The 19,090-nt window shown below is 42.0% G+C and overlaps 1 protein-coding gene across 1 annotated transcript in view; it reads right to left on the reverse strand.

Annotated features, from left to right (window-relative positions):
* The window catches only part of LOC126100193 (39S ribosomal protein L44, mitochondrial), a 52,518-nt gene that overhangs the window by 14,075 nt on the left and 19,353 nt on the right, over window positions 1–19,090 (reverse strand). Inside the window, exons 3-4 of the mRNA XM_049910751.1 lie at window positions 2,700–2,957; window positions 2,528–2,612 (exon numbers count right to left, since the gene is read on the reverse strand). Of these exons, the coding sequence (XP_049766708.1) occupies window positions 2,528–2,612; window positions 2,700–2,957 (343 nt within the window). The remainder of the gene's footprint in view (window positions 1–2,527; window positions 2,613–2,699; window positions 2,958–19,090) is intronic.

The following is a 19,090-nucleotide window of genomic DNA, read 5'->3' on the forward strand; positions in this document are numbered from 1 at the left end:
GCACAACTCATGACTGAGCAGTTGCATTGATGTGCCGCTTGGACTAGAAGCAGCTTATAGACCAAGGTCAAAGAAATTGTGCCTATGCAAGCCTGGAGGGTTGCCACATCTTGCAAGGAAAATCAGTCTCATTACTTTATTGTCGCACCTCGTATATTCCCATACAGGTTAGATGTTATACTTGAAAGTCACTTGTCTGGTATCAACAGAGACATATGATATTGCAGTGCCTGTGCTATTCTGATTACGATGCAAAGTGCCTTTGGACATGCATGCATGCATAACCTCTGCTGCCTTTTCTCTCAAGGCTACTCCTTCATCTTCTGTTGTTTTTCTTACTCTTGTTTCAGTCAATTGTTGCCTAATACTCTGTTTCAAATTCTAAACAACCACTCATTCTTTCAGCTTTTCCCGTCCCATCTCTTCAATTTACTCTCTTTCTTCAGTTTTAATCTGCAGTTCTGAACCACATTTTACGGTCAAAGTTCACATCTGCCACTGGAAACACTTTGCATTTTAAAATATGGTTTCTAAACCTCTGCCTCAGCATTAATAATCTATGAGTATTTGGGATCTTCTTGTTTCCAGGTCTGTTCTACGTATATAATCTCCTCGCATGACTATCAACCCACGGAATAGTGATGATTAAATTGTGTTCTGTGCAGAACTGTACCAGGTAGCTTCATCTTTCATCCCCCCCCCCCCCCCGGTCCGTGTTCTCCGATTATTTTTCCTTCAGTTCTGACTGTCGTATTCCGGTCCTCCAAAAAAAAATAAGTTTTCATTTCCATTAATTATCTTAACAGTTCGTTTTACCTCGTCATACATTCTTACAATATCTTCAACTGCGGAGCCAGCTGGCATATAAACTTGTACCATTGTTGTGAGTATGGCTTTGTGTTTACGTTGGCTATGATTATGCATTTACACCAGTGTTCATAGTAACTTATCCATATTCCTCTTTCTTATTCATTGTTAGACCTACTCCAGCATGATCTCTCTTTGACTTTGTATTTATAACCCCGTACTAAACTGAAGAATAGCCCTGTTCTTTCTATCACCAGCCCCCTAAGTCCTACTACATTCAGCATCAACCTACCCATTTCAGTTTTTAAATTCTCTAACCTCCCTACTCAATTAATGGATATCATATTCTTCACTCCAACCCGCAGAATGCATTTTGTTTTTCCAGGGTAGTCCCTGTTCGGAGATGGCCGGGAGGGGGGGGGGGGGGGGGGGGGACTATTTTATCTCAAGAATACTTTATCCAAGAGGAAGCCATAACCATTTAATCACGCAGTAGAGCTGCATGCCCTTGAGAAAAATAATGTTTGTGGTTTCTCACTGCTTTCAGCTGTTTTCAGTACCAGCACAGCAAGGCCATATTGGCTTTTGTTACAAGGTCAGATTAGTCATTTATCCAGACTGTTGTCCTGTAATTACTGAAAAGCCTGCCACTCCTCTTCAGAAACCAATGGTTAGTCCGACCTTCCCACTTATAAACCTCTCTTGTGGTTTCACCTGCAGTACAACTATATGTATCCTTGAGGCATGCAGGCCACCTCACCTCAGCGAAGTCCTAGTTCGTGGTGGATTTTAAAGATTAATGCTCAAAAAACTGAATCAAATATTAAAGCAGCAAATGAAGAATGCCAAATGAAAGAAATCTACAGGGCACAATAAATTACAAACCAAAGAGAAAAAATAAAGATGCAGTGCACAAGTGCAGAAGAAAACTAGGCTCAAGAGAAGTTGTGGGAGGACAGAAGAAAATGTTGGCACCATTGATGTTGGAAACCGTTAAGAAGAAGAAGAAGAAGAAGAAGAAGAAGAAAATGATGATGATGATGATGGGAAAAACAGATATTAAGATAATGGTACCACCAGTAAGAAAAACTGTGAACCACATAGTCTAAATATGTACGTGAAATAAGAGAAAAAGAAAAATTACCAACAGTGTCATATGAACATCTCATTTAGTTTTTACTTAAAAAAAAAAAAAAAAAAACTGAACTGCAGGAATCCAACTAGATCTGCATAACTGCATGGTGAGAAGCACACTGGCATGAACTACTGGCTTTGAAAAACCTGTAGTGGTGGTAAAAAGGAAATTAAAAAAATCTCTGTAGTGGTGGTAAAAAGGAAATTAAAAAATCAATGCTGGGGCCGAATACAGCATGTAATGACAGCATAATTAGGTGGGCGGAATTTCAAAGATGATGATGTTCAAGAGGCTGTTTAGGGGAGACTGCATAACATTTATGTGACAGTTTCCCTGCTAGAAAAATGCTGTACATCCAGCAATCAGTATGTGGCAGGTACCCTCTAAACTCATCTCAAAAAGTAAGAAAGCATGTTGCTGCAGAACTATTTTCTGTGCTTTGTATTTTCACATCCCCTATACAACTCATATTTTGCCACTATAACAGAATGAAAATATTTCAAAATTACTATTTAATTTACAAGTAAGTAACAAATATTGTAATAATAAGAGCAGATATAAAGAAATTATTGATGATGTACTCACAGCAGAAAGAATAAGATCTTCCGTTCCAATAAGCTTTGAGATAGAAGCCAACATGCTATCTGCCATCAGGAACTTGCAAATGGCTCTGTAATGACATCACACACATTTCAAAAGAGCATACACAGAATTAATAGTAAAATGAAATCTCTGACTATTGCTTTAATACACTTACACAACACCTTCTTCTGGTAATTTAGGCAAAGATTCTCTCACATAAATCTCTATGTAGTTTTTCATGAACTTCATGCCTTCTTTTGCCAATTCTTGGTTGTCAGTAAGTGCTAGCTTGGGATCTTCAATACCTAGCTGCTCCTGCTTCATTTCCTCTTGAACAATGTAAGAGCGTGTTGTAAAAGCTTGCTGCAGTAACGTCCTGTCAAAATCTTCTTTCAGCCGCTTGCCAAATGCAAAGATTTCAGCATGATAGTTCCTGTAATTTTATTATTGCTTTGAACATTGTAAAATTCTGGCAAATAAAATTAAAAGTCTGCACATTACAGGATAATATTTGTGCAACAACAAGGCTTCCACAGTGTTGGGACTGAACCAAAGCCTGTATTTTATGATCTAAAGATGGAATGAGACCAGTCATCTTGTTAGAAAAATATATGACTGTGATGGATAGTTAAACTATTCTAGTAATATCTATGAATTTATGGAGAAATAAGGAAAACAAACAGTATCATATATTGTTTTGGATATTTCAAACAACTATGACAGATGGGTGAAAATGAAATACTACAATTCTTTAGCAGGAGATGCATGGAAACAGAGTGTGCCCACCAAACAATACAAGATTTTCAAACTTTCTGGTAAATAAAAGTCAATAAAATACTGAGTAAGAAATAACATACCTCCCTCACATCTAATGTATAATGTGTTGGATCCATCATCCACAAATAACTCCTGAGGCATACATGTATGCATCACACACACAAAATAAGAATTTCGAGCAGACAATACTCTATTGCCAGAGTACTCCATGTGAAATATTTTAATAGTAAAATTAATATCAGTGAACAGTTGCACTGATGGTTTTCTATATCAAGCTTCAAGAATATAGTGTACTCAACAACAACTAAACATCTCTGCATGGAAGTTTCCTCAGCACGTATCACTGTCGGTTCACAAACCACACAAATTAATGATATAGTGGAATGGGAAAACATCATTTACTTAGTACACTTGACTGTGGGACATGTGATGTGTGTGAAGAAGAAAATAAAAATGTTTTTTGGTCAAGAGTCTTCTAAAAACAATTTCTGCTTGTTCCTAAAATGCCAGCCATGTAACTTATAGAACTGAAATTTGTTACTACCATGCTTACTCTTTGGAAGGGTATCTGGGATGGATTTATCATCAGAGAACACTTTTGTATAAATCCTACACACCAAAGATGAAATGTGCTTCCATTATTGTTTGAAGGACAGTGAATAGTTTATGGACGAGTTGATACAGCACACAACCAATGGTCCCATTCACTCCGAAGGTGTTTGAATGGTTTCGGGTCAAGACTTTGAAGTGGCCTACTTAGTGAATCTGACATTTTTCCCCTTCATGCCACAATTTAATCAGCTCCAAGGACAGGAGCATTACCACAATGATACAGAAATAAATAATATCTGGAACCATAATTACAGTGTGGCAAATATGTTAATGTGTGAAGTGTGTCCATAAATAACTTTTCTTTTTGCCATCAACCACAACTAATCATCTGAACTCAAACCAGGAGAAACACCACATGCCATCACACCCCTCTTCACCAAATTTCACTGCTGTCACAACACATTAAGGTAAATGACATTCACCACACATCCACCACATTCATGCATATTCATTCGTCTGCCATGTCATGTACTGTGGCTCACAGCTTCACAGAACCTCCTTCTCTACAGACCAATGATCACACTGCTAGCGGGTGCAGCTGAAATAATGATGGGGTTATGATATCTCCCCCAAATTTTTTGTATGTATAAGTTATATTTTTACAAATGAGATGTGTTCAATAAGTAATGGGAATCTTGAAACAATTTTATCTGTTCATCTGAATCAGTGTTGTCCTCTTCAAAAGAGTTCCCATTTATGCCAGCACTTTTTCCAATCCCCGTAACATGTCTGGAATTCAACCTTTGTGATAGCCTTCAGCCCCCTCATGGTGTGTTTTTAATCTCATCTATGCTTGTAAAACTTACAAGTTTTCTTTGATAGTGGGAACAGAAAAAAAATCACATCATTACAATATTGTTTTTGGCCAAACAACTATGAACAATTAATTAAATGTATGGCAATATATACCACTCTAGAGGAGCGACATATATCCCTACCTTTTCTCTGCTTCTTCTTACTGACAAATTATACTCACAACTAAAAGTATAAAATAAGATGTCAAATGTAAAGGTACAAATATTGTGTCAGACTGATATTTTTATTTTCATGCGATGAGCTACACTGAAGGACAACACCGTCTCCAACTTGGGACAGCAATCACCGCGACTCCATGAGAAGAAATAGCTGCTTGGAAGTGTGAATAAAAGTTAAATGGGTTGCCACCCTACCTTAAAGATGTGCAGTTCCAAAGCACGACATATATGAACAATAGACTTTAGTTTATGACGCATATTTAAAATGATCTTTGACATTATTTCTAATTCAATACATCAAACAAAAAAGATTTCAGTTCAGATTTTACACGCTATTTGGTAGTAAAGTATAAATGTAGTGTTGCAGTGTTTAACTGCACTGTAAGTACAGGCGGAGCAAAACTCAAATGAGCACATAAAGGCACAACAGTCACAAGTAACGGTAAAGAAAATCCAAATTACATTTGAAAGGTGACACACAGCATTTGTGGCACCCCAGTACTGGAAGTGGGCGGGTAATAACTGGTTTTACCTGTAAGTAAAGCAAAAACTTAAACTTCACGAAAGATTATTATCTGTATACTACAAAGAATGACAGAAAGTAAGAATTGGTTGGTTCAAATGGGGGGGGGGAGGGGGGGGGTGAGCGACCATACTGCTAGGTCATTGTCCCTTGTTCCAATTAAAATAATTCCACAAAGGTTGGAGTAAAATAATCGAGACATACAAAACACAGCTGGAAGAAAGGAGAAAGCCACAAGAATAACAGAAGGGTGACAAACACTAAAATGGACAAAATCAGACAAGAAAACCACAGAGATACGCAAGAAACATGTAGAAGAGATCAAAACAAGATAGCAGATTACCATGGCTGGTTGACCATCAGAATAAAAAGGAGAAGCCAGCCACTCTGCAACATATTAAAGCCTCCACACTAAAAGCACTAGGGTGGAGGACACAGTGGGACAAAGGACATGCACTAAAACTTAGAACAAATGATAAAACCCACTCTCACAAATAAAACGTAAAACTGAAGCTGCTGTTGAGGCATTGTCACCCAACACTGAAGGTAGGGTGCTGGGAAAGTTAAAAGTCTGCTGCAAAGCGGCTAAAAGCAGTCCAGCAAGAGGTGGACGACCATCATTTGTGAGCCACAGCTATACCGAGGTGGGTCCTCACGACGGAGGATGTAACCACGCATTAGCCATATATGGCCAATGCGGAGCCGGCAGAGGACTGCTGATTCCCTGCGAGAGGATCACATGGAAGACTTTCAAACATTCATAGTCTCCTTAAAGACATGCAGTCTTTTGTGCATACTGTTATGCCATTTCGTCTCCCAAAGTCGAAAAACCCTGCAGCATACGACACAACACAGGTCAGTTTCAGCGAAGCCCATCTTCGGAAGCCATCTCTGCTTAGCCTGTTGGGCCAGCCTGTCTGCAAGTTGGTTGCCTGGGATTCCGACGTGTCCTGTGATCCAGACAAACACCACTAAATGATGGGACCGTTCCAGAGCATAGGTGGACTCCTGAATGGACGCTACCAAAGGATGGCAAGGGTAGCACTGGTTGATAGCTTGTAGGCTGCTCAAGGAGTCAGTACACAGGAGAAATGACTCACCAGGACATGAGAGGATGTTCTCAAGAGCACGAGATATGGCCGTCAGCTCTGCACTGAAAACACTGCAGCCATCTGGCAAGGAGTGCTGTTCAATACGTCTTCCATGAACATATGCAAAGCCTACATGACCATCAGCCATCAAGCCGTCACTGTAAACCACTTGATGGCCCTGGTACATGTCGAGAATCGAGGGGAAGTGATAACGGAGAGCTGCGGGGTTAATGGAGTCCTTAGAGCCATGAAAAACGTCCAGAAGAATCTGCAGCCTATGTGTACACCATGGAGGTACACGTGAATGGACCTCGAGAAGAGGTGGTAACAGGAAGAACTCCAGTTCAGACAGAAGGGAGTGGACGCGAACCAGAATCATAAGCCCTGACCTGGCCCACCGATGCGGGAGATGAACTGCCGTGGATGGGAAAAGGACACAGTAATTCGGATGCGCAGGAGAACTGCGAACGTGTGCAACGTAACTGGCGAGAAGTTGTGCACGCATAACCTTCAATGGAGGGACTCCAGCCTCCACCAGGACACAGGTCACCAGACTCGTTCTAAAAGCTCCTGTCGCTAGGCGAATGCCACAGTGGTGCACTGGGTCGAGTAAACGCAACGCTGCGGGCGCCGACAAAATGTTAACTACACTCCCATAGTCAAGGCAGGATTGAACAAGGGCTCTGCAGAGCTGCAGCAGTGTAGAGGGATCTGTACCGCAATTGGTGTTGCTCAGGCAGCGGAGGGCACTGAAATGCTGTCAGCACTTCTTAAGCTGATGAAGGCGAGGTAGCCAAGTCAATCGGAGCACCAGAGTGATGGTGCTCTCCCGCCATTGCGACGGAAAGACGCCGTCACACTAGATCCAGTTGAAGATGACGAGGAGATGTCGCTTGTAGTCAGACAAGGGATGTTTAATCATCTGACCATGGATCCGATCTGGCCCAGGACCTGGGTCAGAGCAATGTGCAAGGGCGCTGAGGAACTCCCACTCTGTAAATGGGCCATTATGGGGTTCAATGTGGCGTGTAGTGAATGAGAGGTCTTTCCTTTCCATCTGCCATTTGAGGGTGCAAAAGTATGGGGGGTAGTTCTCTGACGCAGAGGCTCAAGCTCAGTGCACAGCAAAGTTCTCAGCAATCGCGTTTGCGTCGATAGATAACATGCTATTGATGTTAGTGCCAGGGACACCTGTTGGGGTCTGGTACCCCAAAAAGACGTCTGATCTTGTCCAGACTTGGGAAGGTGATGTACAGCACCCAATGGTCAACACATACCTTTCCCAACACTCCTGTTTCCGTAGCTTTATAAGTTGGCAAATGTGGGCACAGAGCTGTTTAAAGGCCACTACATGCTCTAGGGAAGGGTGCCGCTTATGTCGCTGTAGAGCTCGCTGACAATCTTTAATTGCCTCAGCGACTTCTGGTGACCACCAAGGGACTGTCTTTCACCGGGGGCACCCTAAAGAACGAGAGATCGTGTTTTCCGCCGCAGAAACGGTTGTTGTAGTGACCTGCTCGTATTTCTTAGCATTGAAGTTAGACCTTGACCACTTAGAGACTACTGGTGTTCGACCACCAGCAAAAGATGATATGCTACACTCCATGGCATGTCATCCGCTCTGATGGCACTCAATCCAACCAGGGGCCCTCCCCACGGGTGCTCCGCAGCCACAGAAAGGCCACCTGGCAGGATGGCCATTGCTGGGAGTCCTGATGCCCCAGGGTGACAGGCATCTACTCCTTGGCATATGTGGTGAGTTAGTGGTGCAGGCATCAGCAGAGCAATCCCTGTGTGGTCAGAGGCTACAATCAACAGGGTACATGGTGGGCCCACCACAACGGACTGGCTACCATGCTGGATATCAGGCACAAACAAGCTAAGAAGTCCGTTATCATCAAGAGTGCAGAAAGTGATACAACACAGAGGATGGAGGAAAACGCACCCAGGAGGGTGACCTCGCCCAACAGCTGGAGAATGAGCGAAAGTGCAGATCCACGTCGATGAAGAATGTGAAAGGTCTCAACGCATGATGGACACTATGCACCATGTAAGGTGCCCTTTCCCCAGATTTTGAAAAATGAAGGTCAAACCCTACAGGGGACCATCACATAAAGGCCGAAACGTGTGAGACTCCTTTTAGTCACCTGTTACAACAGGCAGGAATACCTCAGGCCTGTTTTAACCCCCAGACCCGCAGGGGGGAAAATAAGAATAATGAACCGAACTGATAAAAAAAGGGTACTGGAAGAAAGGATATAAGAAGAAAATCCTGTTTTCCCACGAAGCAGTGTCTAAGAAAGTCGTACTGCCTCTAGCAACCCAACAAATAACAAATCAAAGAAAGAAAATGAGCATGTTAACCCAAGCATTAGACAGTTATGAAGAAATATGGTGCTGATACCTAGCAATTAAAGATCACAACTTTACACCAAAAAAAAGGTTTTTATACAATGACGAAAGATGACCTATTGCTTTAGCGGATGGTGACCAGCAACTACGCGGTTATTTCCAGCTCAAGAGACAACTGTGCAACCATTTCACAGCTTCACTCACAGTTATGGCAGTCAGTGCAGTCTATGATGTGGCATGTTGCACAGGAAATGTGGCTAAAATGCATGAACACCAAAATATTTTTAATTTCTCTGTTTTATGTGACGTTGTGTGTTAGTAGCAATTTCCTAAGCAAATACTGGTAACTGTCGTGAATTAATGAAGTGTCGTTCACATATTTTTCATTAAATTGTATGGCCAGATGGAAAACCAGTTCTAAGCAAAGAAGGGAAGGCAGGAGGAGTACATAGAGGGTCTATACAAGGTGATGTTCTTGAGTGCAATATTATGGAAATGGAAGAGGACGTAGGTGAAGATGAAATGGGAGATATGGTACTGCGTGAAGAATCTGACAAAGCACTGGAAGATCTAAGTTGAAACAAAGCCCCGGGAGTAGACAACATTCCAATAGAACTACTGATAGCCTTGGGAGAGCCAGCCCTGACAAAACTCTACCTTCTGGTGAGCAAGATGTATGAGACAGGCAAAATACCCCCAGACTTCACGAAGAATATAATAATTCCAATCCCAAAGAAAACATGAGTTCACAGGTGTGAAAATTACCAAACTATCAGTTTAATAAGTCACAGCTGCAAAATACTAATACTAATTCTTTACAGACGAATGGAAAAACTGGTAGAAGCCGACCTCGGGGAAGATCAGTTTGAATTCTGTAGAAATATTGGAACATGTGAGGCAACACTGACCTTACGACTTATCTTAAAAGAAAGATTAAGGAAAGGCAAACCTCTGTTCCTTGCATTTGTAGACTTAGAAAAAGCTTTTGACAATGTTGACTGGAATACTCTCTTTCAAATTCTGAAGGTGGCAGGGGTAAAATACAGGGAGTGAAAGGCTATTTACAATTTGTACAGAAACCAGATGGCAGTTATGAGAGTCGAGGGACATGAAAGGGAAGCAGTGGTTGGGAAGGGAGTGAGACAGGGTTGTAGCCTATCCCCGATGTTATTCAATCTGTATATTGAGCAAGCAGTAAAGGAAACAAAAGAAAAATTTTGAGTAGGTATTAAAATCCATGGAGAAGAAATAAAAACTTTGAGTATATTTTGACTAAAGTTCAGTCTTGATCACTCATGTATGTTTTAATGTTATAGGTAACCGGTTTCGGTTCTTTCTACAGAACCATCATCAGACCTGTGGATAAATTTAAAAAAATACTAGATACCAATCTTTAAATAAAATGAAAGTGTCTAATGATGTCAAAATTTAACAAGATAAGATAAAATTAATTATACCCATGGCTCCCTTAGGATGGTAGGCGGAGCTCTCCTCGCTGCTACGCAGTCAACTGATGGTTTGAGTGCTAAGCACAAGCTTAAATATGCAGAGGCTCCGCCTACTTCCTGTCACACTACTTCAGGCGGAGCCTCTGCATATTTAAGCTCGTGCTTAGCACTCAAACCATCAGTTGACTGCGTAGCAGCGAGGAGAGCTCCGCCTACCATCCTAAGGGAGCCATGGGTATAATTAATTTTATCTTATCTTGTTAAATTTTGACATCATTAGACACTTTCATTTTATTTAAAGATTGGTATCTAGTATTTCTTAAAATTTATCCACAGGTCTGATGATGGTTCTGTAGAAAGAACCGAAACCGGTTACCAATAACATTAAAACATACATGAGTGATCAAGACTGAACTTTAGTCAAAATATAACAATTAATTGATCACTGCTTTCCAAAAATGTTTACCAAAATTGTAAAAACTTTGAGGTTCACCGATGACATTGTAATTCTGTCAGAGACAGCAAAGGACTTGGAAGAGCAGCTGAACGGAATGGACAGGGTCTTGAAAGGAGGATATAAGATGGACATCAACAAAAGCAAAATGAGGATAATGGAATGAAGTCAAATTAAGTAGAGTGATGCCGAGGGAATTAGATTAGGAAATGAGACACTTAAAGTAGAAATGAGTTTTGCTATTTGGGGAGCAAAATAGCTGATGATGGGTGAAGTAGGAAGGATATAAAAGGTAGATTGGCAATGGCAAGGAAAGTGTTTCTGAAGAAGAGAAATCTGTTAACATTGAGTATAGATTTAAGTGTCATGAAGTCCTTTCTCAAAGTATTTGTATGGAGTGTAGGCATGTACGGATGTGAAATGTGGACAATAAACAGTTTAGACAAGAAGAGAATAGAAGCTTTTGAAATGTGGTGCTACAGAAGAATGCTGAAGATTAGATGGGTAGATAACATAACTAATGAGGAGGTACTGTATAGAATTGGGGAGAAGAGGAATTTGTGGCACAACTTGTCTAGAAAAAGGGATTGGTTGGTAGGACATGTTCTGAGGCATCAAGGGATCACCAATTTAGTATTGGAGGGCAGCGTGGAGGGTAAAAATCGTAGAGGGAGACCAAGGATGATTACACTAAGCAGATTCAGAAGAATGTAGGGCACAGAAGTTACTTGGAAATGAAGAAGCTTGCACAGGATAGAGTAGCATGGAGAGCTGCATCAAACCAATATCTGGACAAGACCACAACAACAACAACAACAACAAACAACATGGCAATACTGCCAAGAAAAATAGAAGAAATTTTATGAGTTGACGGAACAAACAATTACTGATCTGATGGCAAAGATAGAACAATGACTATTTAAAAACAACAAATGAAAATATAGATCAACCTCCTATACGTTAGAGGAACATACTGCTGATTCACATCAGTAAAAGGTTCAGATAAATCAACAAATAGTAGAATTAAAATACACTGTACTAAATTTTAAAGGCAAGTTATATTCTGAGATAATTAAGCACTGTGATTTTGTTAGGGATGAGGTAAATGAACACACACACAGTCTGTGGCCCATGCAGCTGTTCAAATGGGAAATGTCAGAGACTATTATTCCTGAGCTGCAGTGTAAGTCTTTTAATATTTGCAAATATGTTTGAGTGCTGGTTTTACAATTTGCTATAGAGTTTTACTGGTCCTACCAATTAATTTCAGGAAAGAAACACAATTCAAACCAAGGCACAACGTTAGTACAGTCGTACAGTAAGATGAAAAATACTTTGAAAGATCAGCTACTGAATTAATAGAGCTTGATAACATTAAGAAATTGATCATTTTGTGTGTGCTTTGATCTCAGAGTGGTAGAGTGGACTCTTTTTTTCAATAAAATAACAGAAAGATAAAATCTTATGTACAAAAGTCAACATAATTCCGCGTGGACACACAAACACAAGTATCATAAATGAATCTAGTAGCACACTCATAAATATCCCTCAAGAGTTTTGGAATGTCGCTGTTGGTCAATAGTGCAACAAGGGTTACTACAATGATTGCATCCGTAATTGCCTATGTGGCCGTGTATGTGGACAGGAAAAAGTGTGCTGTAGGTATCAGAGATCTTGATTATCAGACCATTTCTGCCAAACAATAATGTTAAAATTGGGTATGGAAAAATTCCCTAAATTGCAAGTTTACAAATGAGATTTATCAGAAATCAAAGTACAAGATTTTCAAAAGAATTATTAAACTTAGTCTAGGATGAAGTGTATAGAGAAACGAACATAAATGTGAAATTCTCTAAATACTCGACATTATTTAAACTGAACTTTGAAAAAGCATTTCCAAAAATATGCACATCAGTATCAATATACCACAAAAACAAAACTATAACAGCTCTTGTTATGTCCTCCCAAACCCTTAAGTATTTCAGTTCCATGAAAGAATCATAATGCGACAGGGTTCTTAAATTTCTATCATAGGTACAAAAATATAGATGTTGACTGCTGCAAAAAGTCATTTAATGAAAAATAATAAACAGTGCAGGGAATAAAAGCAAAGCAATCTGGGATATCATAAAAAAGGAAACAGGGAGAGAGACAAACAAAGGCATAACAACATACTGTTAGAGGAGGATAAATGATCCACATTACCTAGCAAACTATGAGAATGAGCATTTTTTGACTATTACAGAGAAATTACAACAAAAATTCCCAAAAACAAATATGACACCTATAAACAATTATGCACTAAGTACTATAAATGATGCTGCTACCAACCAGAGAGCATGAAGTCTTTAAAAGTGAACAAAAACTACAATGTGTGTACTGAAACAATGCATAGAGTATACAAGCTTTCTTAACAAACACAATAAACAAATCGTTCATGTCAGGGAAACTTCTAGAATATTCAAACAAGTAGGGGTTGTACATCAGATAAAGAAAGGTAATGCATCAGATAGAGAAAACTACTGACCTATTTCCCTGCTGTCTCCATTTTCAAAAATAGTAGAATCAATTATGAAAGAGAGATTAATGAGTTACATGGATAAATACAATCTTTTAAGTGAATCACAGTTTGGTTGCTAAGATTCTACTAAATAAGCTAGAAGCACTAGGAACAAGAGGGGTAGCTTATGACTGGTTCTGATCATACCTACCCACATAAGGTGCAAGCAGAGATGACACATATCTTAAATAACTCTAAACCTTCAATAAAACACTTATCAGAGCCAAAATGCATCTATGTAAGAGTTCCTATGGGCAGAATTTTAGGACCAATGCTGTTACAATATACATCAATGACTTTCCAACAGTGTTCCGATGACAGCAATATTACAGCCACTGAGAAAACAAGAGAATTTCTTGCAGAGAAAACAAATGAAACTCACAAGTTTACAATTAGTCAATAAGCAATAAAATGCTGTGAAAATAAAGAAACAAATGCAATGAATTTCGGTTTGAAGAAGCAAAATGACACTGATAAATATAGATGCATCTCTGTGGACAGTGTATGAAATGCAAAATTTCTAGGAATGAATACTGATTTTCAATTGAAGTGGTGTGAATACACAATTGATACTTGCAAACAGAATGTCATCAACATGTTATGCCATTAGTGTCCTGTCATAAGTGTGTAACAGTCAGCATCTTTTAGTTACATACAATTCATATGTACATTCAATTCTTTATTTATGGCTAAGGCATTCTTCTCTGGGGATCAAATGCAAAAAAAATTAACACAATTTTTAAACCACAGAAAAACGGTCATGAGAATAATAATCAAAACTAGTAGTCGACCTCATTGTAAAGATCAGTTCAAAACACTGTGGATTTTAGCTGCATCATTGTGAATATATTTACCAAAAAGTTACACACATCAAAAATAACAGTGGTAATCACAACACAATGATCATGGAATGAGATCTACGAGGGCATGCTTAAAAGTACTGCCTCCAAAGTTTTTATTCCGTTCTCAATACCAACTGATATATTACATATCATGCATTTTACTCGGTTAACTTTCCCACTTCACTGATGCAAGCTGCAAACCCCTGTTGTTGGAGGACTCCTAGTTGTTGTGTGTAACATGTTGGCATGTAACATAACTGTGACGCTGCATGAGAAGCAGTGTCCGTAACAGCGTTTCTGAAAGCACGAATTCGAAGAGTTCATCTACACATGGAGCAACCTCTCCTTCAGGATGACAATGTCAGACCACGCATGAGTACTGCATTTGCAACAATCCAACACTTTGGGTTTACTGCCATTGAACATCCTCTATACAGTCCCGGCTTTGCCCCATCTGATTTTCATGTTTCCAAAACTTAAATAACACCTTCTAGAACATCTCCCTGACAGTGATGAAGCAGTGCAAGCAGAGGTGACATTGTGGCTCTGTCAACAAAGTGAACGTATTAACAAACTAGTCTCTCGTTGGGAGAACACCAAAACAGAATAAACATGAAGCTCAAAACAACATTTTCTACCAAAGAATAAAACTGTGCAATAAATTACCAAAGGAGAGTAAAGAAATTGCTAAAACAAATTTATTTTAAAAAAGCAGTTAAAAAGTACTGTTAACTCAAACATTCTATACACTGAAGGATTAGGTACATAACACAAAACACTGATTTGGTACAAAATGTAAGACAAATAATAATAATGATAATAACGCATATAACATCCCACATAACATTTTTACATTATACACTCCTGGAAATTGAAATAAGAACACCGTGAATTCATTGTCCCAGGAAGGGGAAACTTTATTGACACATTCCTGGGGTCAGATACATCACATGATCACACTGACAGAACCACAGGCACATAGACACAGGCAACAGAGCATGCACAATGTCGGCACTAGTACAGTGTATATCCACCTTTTGCAGCAATGCAGGCTGCTATTCTCCCATGGAGACGATCGTAGAGATGCTGGATGTAGTCCTGTGGAACGGCTTGCCATGCCATTTCCACCTGGCGCCTCAGTTGGACCAGCGTTCGTGCTGGACGTGCAGACCTCGTGAGACGACGCTTCATCCAGTCCCAAACATGCTCAATGGGGGACAGATCCGGAGATCTTGCTGGCCAGGGTAGTTGACTTACACCTTCTAGAGCACGTTGGGTGGCACGGGATACATGCGGACGTGCATTGTCCTGTTGGAACATCAAGTTCCCTTGCCGGTCTAGGAATGGTAGAACGATGGGTTCGATGACGGTTTGGATGTACCGTGCACTATTCAGTGTCCCCTCGACGATCACCAGTGGTGTACGGCCAGTGTAGGAGATCGCTCCCCACACCATGATGCCGGGTGTTGGCCCTGTGTGCCTCGGTCGTATGCAGTCCTGATTGTGGCGCTCACCTGCACGGCGCCAAACACGCATACGACCATCATTGGCACCAAGGCAGAAGCAACTCTCACGTCTCCATTCGTCCCTCCATTCACGCCTGTCGCGACACCACTGGAGGTGGGCTGCACGATGTTGGAGCGTGAGCGGAAGACGGCCTAACGGTGTGCGGGACCGTAGCCCAGCTTCATGGAGACGGTTGCGAATGGTCCTCGCCGATACCCCAGGAGCAACAGTGTCCCTAATTTGCTCGGAAGTGGCGGTGCGGTCCCCTACGGCACTGCGTAGGATCCTACGGTCTTGGCGTGCATCCGTGCGTCGCTGCGGTCCGGTCCCAGGTCGACGGGCACGTGCACCTTCCGCCGACCACTGGCGACATCATCGATGTACTGTGGAGACCTCACGCCCCACGTGTTGAGCAATTCGGCGGTATGTTCACCCGGCCTCCCGCATGCCCACTATACGCCCTCGCTCAAAGTCCGTCAACTGCACATACGGTTCACGTCCACGCTGTCGCGGCATGCTACCAGTGTTAAAGACTGCGATGGAGCTCCGTATGCCACGGCAAACTGGCTGACACTGACGGCGGCGGTGCACAAATGCTGCGCAGCTAGCGCCATTCGACGGCCAACACCGCGGTTCCTGGTGTGTCCGCTGTGCCGTGCGTGTGATCATTGCTTGTACAGCCCTCTCGCAGTGTCCGGAGCAAGTATGGTGGGTCTGACACACCGGTGTCAATGTGTTCTTTTTTCCATTTCCAGGAGTGTAGTTTTTCCTTTTCTGGAAAAACTTACTCCAAAATCTCTACAATGTATATACTAACACCTTATCCTCTTTTCTGAGTCAACATCTGACTTGTTATAGACAGACTGGTTGGATGCTTAAAGGGACCAAACTAGTGTGTCATCAGTCCCTTTCTCCTCGAACACATAGGTCTACATGACTGTAGATCAGAGAAAGCCTACTGCGCAAAACCCAGGGAAAGAAAACCCCAAGGTCTACAGATGTCAGTAAAGCTGAGTTAAGGGACAAAAAGAAAAAAGGGACACAGAAGAAGAAAGGCAAGCAAGATGCTCCACCTAGATATCAACCAGAAGCTCCTGAATGCAAGTGCAATGAGGGGACATACATCCTCCTGTCCCTGCCACTTACCAGAGGAACTCTACTTCTCGAGATTTCCTTGGAAGACGAACAAGTCTAACAGACCACACAGGGGTGAGGTTGGTGGGGGGGGGGGGGGGGGGGGGGAGCAGAAGAGGAGGTAGGGCCACCAAGCACAGACAGCTGCAGCCCAGTCTGGGCAGAGGAAGCAACTGAGTGTTCTGTCAATCCCTCACAATTCCTCAACAGGCTGATAAGGTTAAGTGGCCCTCCATTAAAGAGAGTGGTAAAAGCCTGCTTCATGAATAAAACGTAAAACTAAGTCAGCTGCTGGGGCAATGTCTCTTCACACCAGGGGTAGCGAGTCAGGAAGATTAAGAGTGTGCCACAGGCTGGGTAGGTTGGGATGGTCCAGCAAAATGTGGACCACCATCAAACAGGCGCCACATCGGCTATGGAATGAGTCCTCACTATGGAGGAGATGACCATGAGACAGTCAAGTATTGCCAATGCAGTGCAGGTAAAGGATGGTAGAGTCCTTGTGAGAGGCCTGCATGGAGTACCTCCACAGATTTGTAGTCTCCTTTATCACTTAATTCGTTTGGTGAAGTCAGTGTGAGCCATTCCATATTCCAGGCACATAAAACTTGATGGCATAATACCAATCGGAGGTCTGTTTATGGAATACTGATCTCAAGAGTCAGTTTACTGGTAGCCAGTTTGGCCAGGATCAGCAAGTTCATTCCTCACAGTCATGACATGGCCTGGGGTCTGGATGAAGAGCACTGAGCATCCACACTGTTCAAGGGCATACAGGGAATCCTGGGTAGATGTGTCCAAGGGATGGCGAGAGTAGCACTGGTTGAGAGCTTGCAGAGAGATGCTGCAGATGAAAAAGGACCCACCAGTGCAGGAACGGACATGCTCAGGAGCCTGAGAGACAGAAATCAACTCCGCAGCAAAAACACTACTGCCATATGGCAAGGAGAGCAGTTCAGTATGTCCGGCATGAGTGTAAGCAAAGTCTACACAACTAGCAACCATCGAGCCTTTAGATGATGGCTTCTGATCTGTGGGATACGCCAATGACGGAGAAAAATTTGTGGTGGAGGGCTTTGGAATGAACTGAGTCTTTTGGACCTTGTGAGAGGTCAAGACGAAGCTGTGGCTGAGGGATGCACCATAGAGGGGGAAGAGGAAACAACTGAAGTTCAAAGAGGATAGACCTGATACAGATTGTAATCACTGACCAGGGCCACCATTGCAGGAACTGGATTATCTAGTTTGGAAAGAGGAGACGGCGGTTCGGATGCTTACGGGAGCTGCAAACATGGGTAGCATAACTGACAAGCTGTTGTTGGCACCTGATCTGCAACGGAGGGACCCTAGCCTCCATGAGTAAGCTGCTCAGACTAGTTTGAAAGGCTCCTGTTGCAAGTCGAACCTCACAGTGATGTATCGGATCCAGTATCCACAACACTGAGGGTGATGCCGAACCGTATGCCAAACTCCCATAATCGAGGCGGGATTGTACCAGGGCTTCATAAAGCTGTAGAAGGGTAGTGCGCTCTGCACCCCAGCTAATGTTACTCAGGCATTGCAGCGTATCAAGGTCCAGCCAACAATTTCACTTAAGCTGGTAAATACAGGGAATCCAAGTCAACAGAGGATAGAAGACCAGTCCTAAAAAGTGATGTCTCTGCCACACTGAGTAGTTGGTTGTCAAGGTAAAGTTCTGGTTGTGAAAGAACGGTATGACATCGACAGAAATGCGAATCTTGGTGGTGGAAAATGAAAAGCCATGAGTGGGGCCCATGTCTGTGCCTTTCGTATGATGCCTTGTAGTTAACATTCAGTAACACCCACACTAAAGTAGGAATAGTAGAGGCAGAAGTTGTCAACATACAAGGAGGGTGATACCAAGGACCCCAAAGCTGCTGCTAGATCATTGATGGCTACTAGAAAAAGGACACTCAGAACAGAGCCCTGCCAGGATCCCATTCTCTTGGATATAGAGTGTACTGTGGGAAACACTAACTCAAACCCAGAGCACAGTACAGTGTGACAGGAAGTTCTGGATAAAAATCGGGTGCAGACCCAGAGACTCCACTCACATAAGATATTAAGGATGTGATGTCATATGCCTTCCCCAGGTTGAAAAAGATAGCTGTAAGATGTTGCCATCGGGCAAAAGCTGTTCAGATGGCAGACGCTGTTCGGAGGGCAGACTCCAGGTAAACCAGATCATAAGTAGCAGAATGGTCTTGGTGAAAACCACACTGGGATAGAGCCAGAAGACCCTGAGACTCAAGGCACCAACACCGCCACCGGC

Source organism: Schistocerca cancellata, chromosome 9 (genome assembly GCF_023864275.1).
Source record: "Schistocerca cancellata isolate TAMUIC-IGC-003103 chromosome 9, iqSchCanc2.1, whole genome shotgun sequence".
In the NCBI taxonomy this organism is placed as follows: domain Eukaryota; kingdom Metazoa; phylum Arthropoda; class Insecta; order Orthoptera; family Acrididae; genus Schistocerca; species Schistocerca cancellata.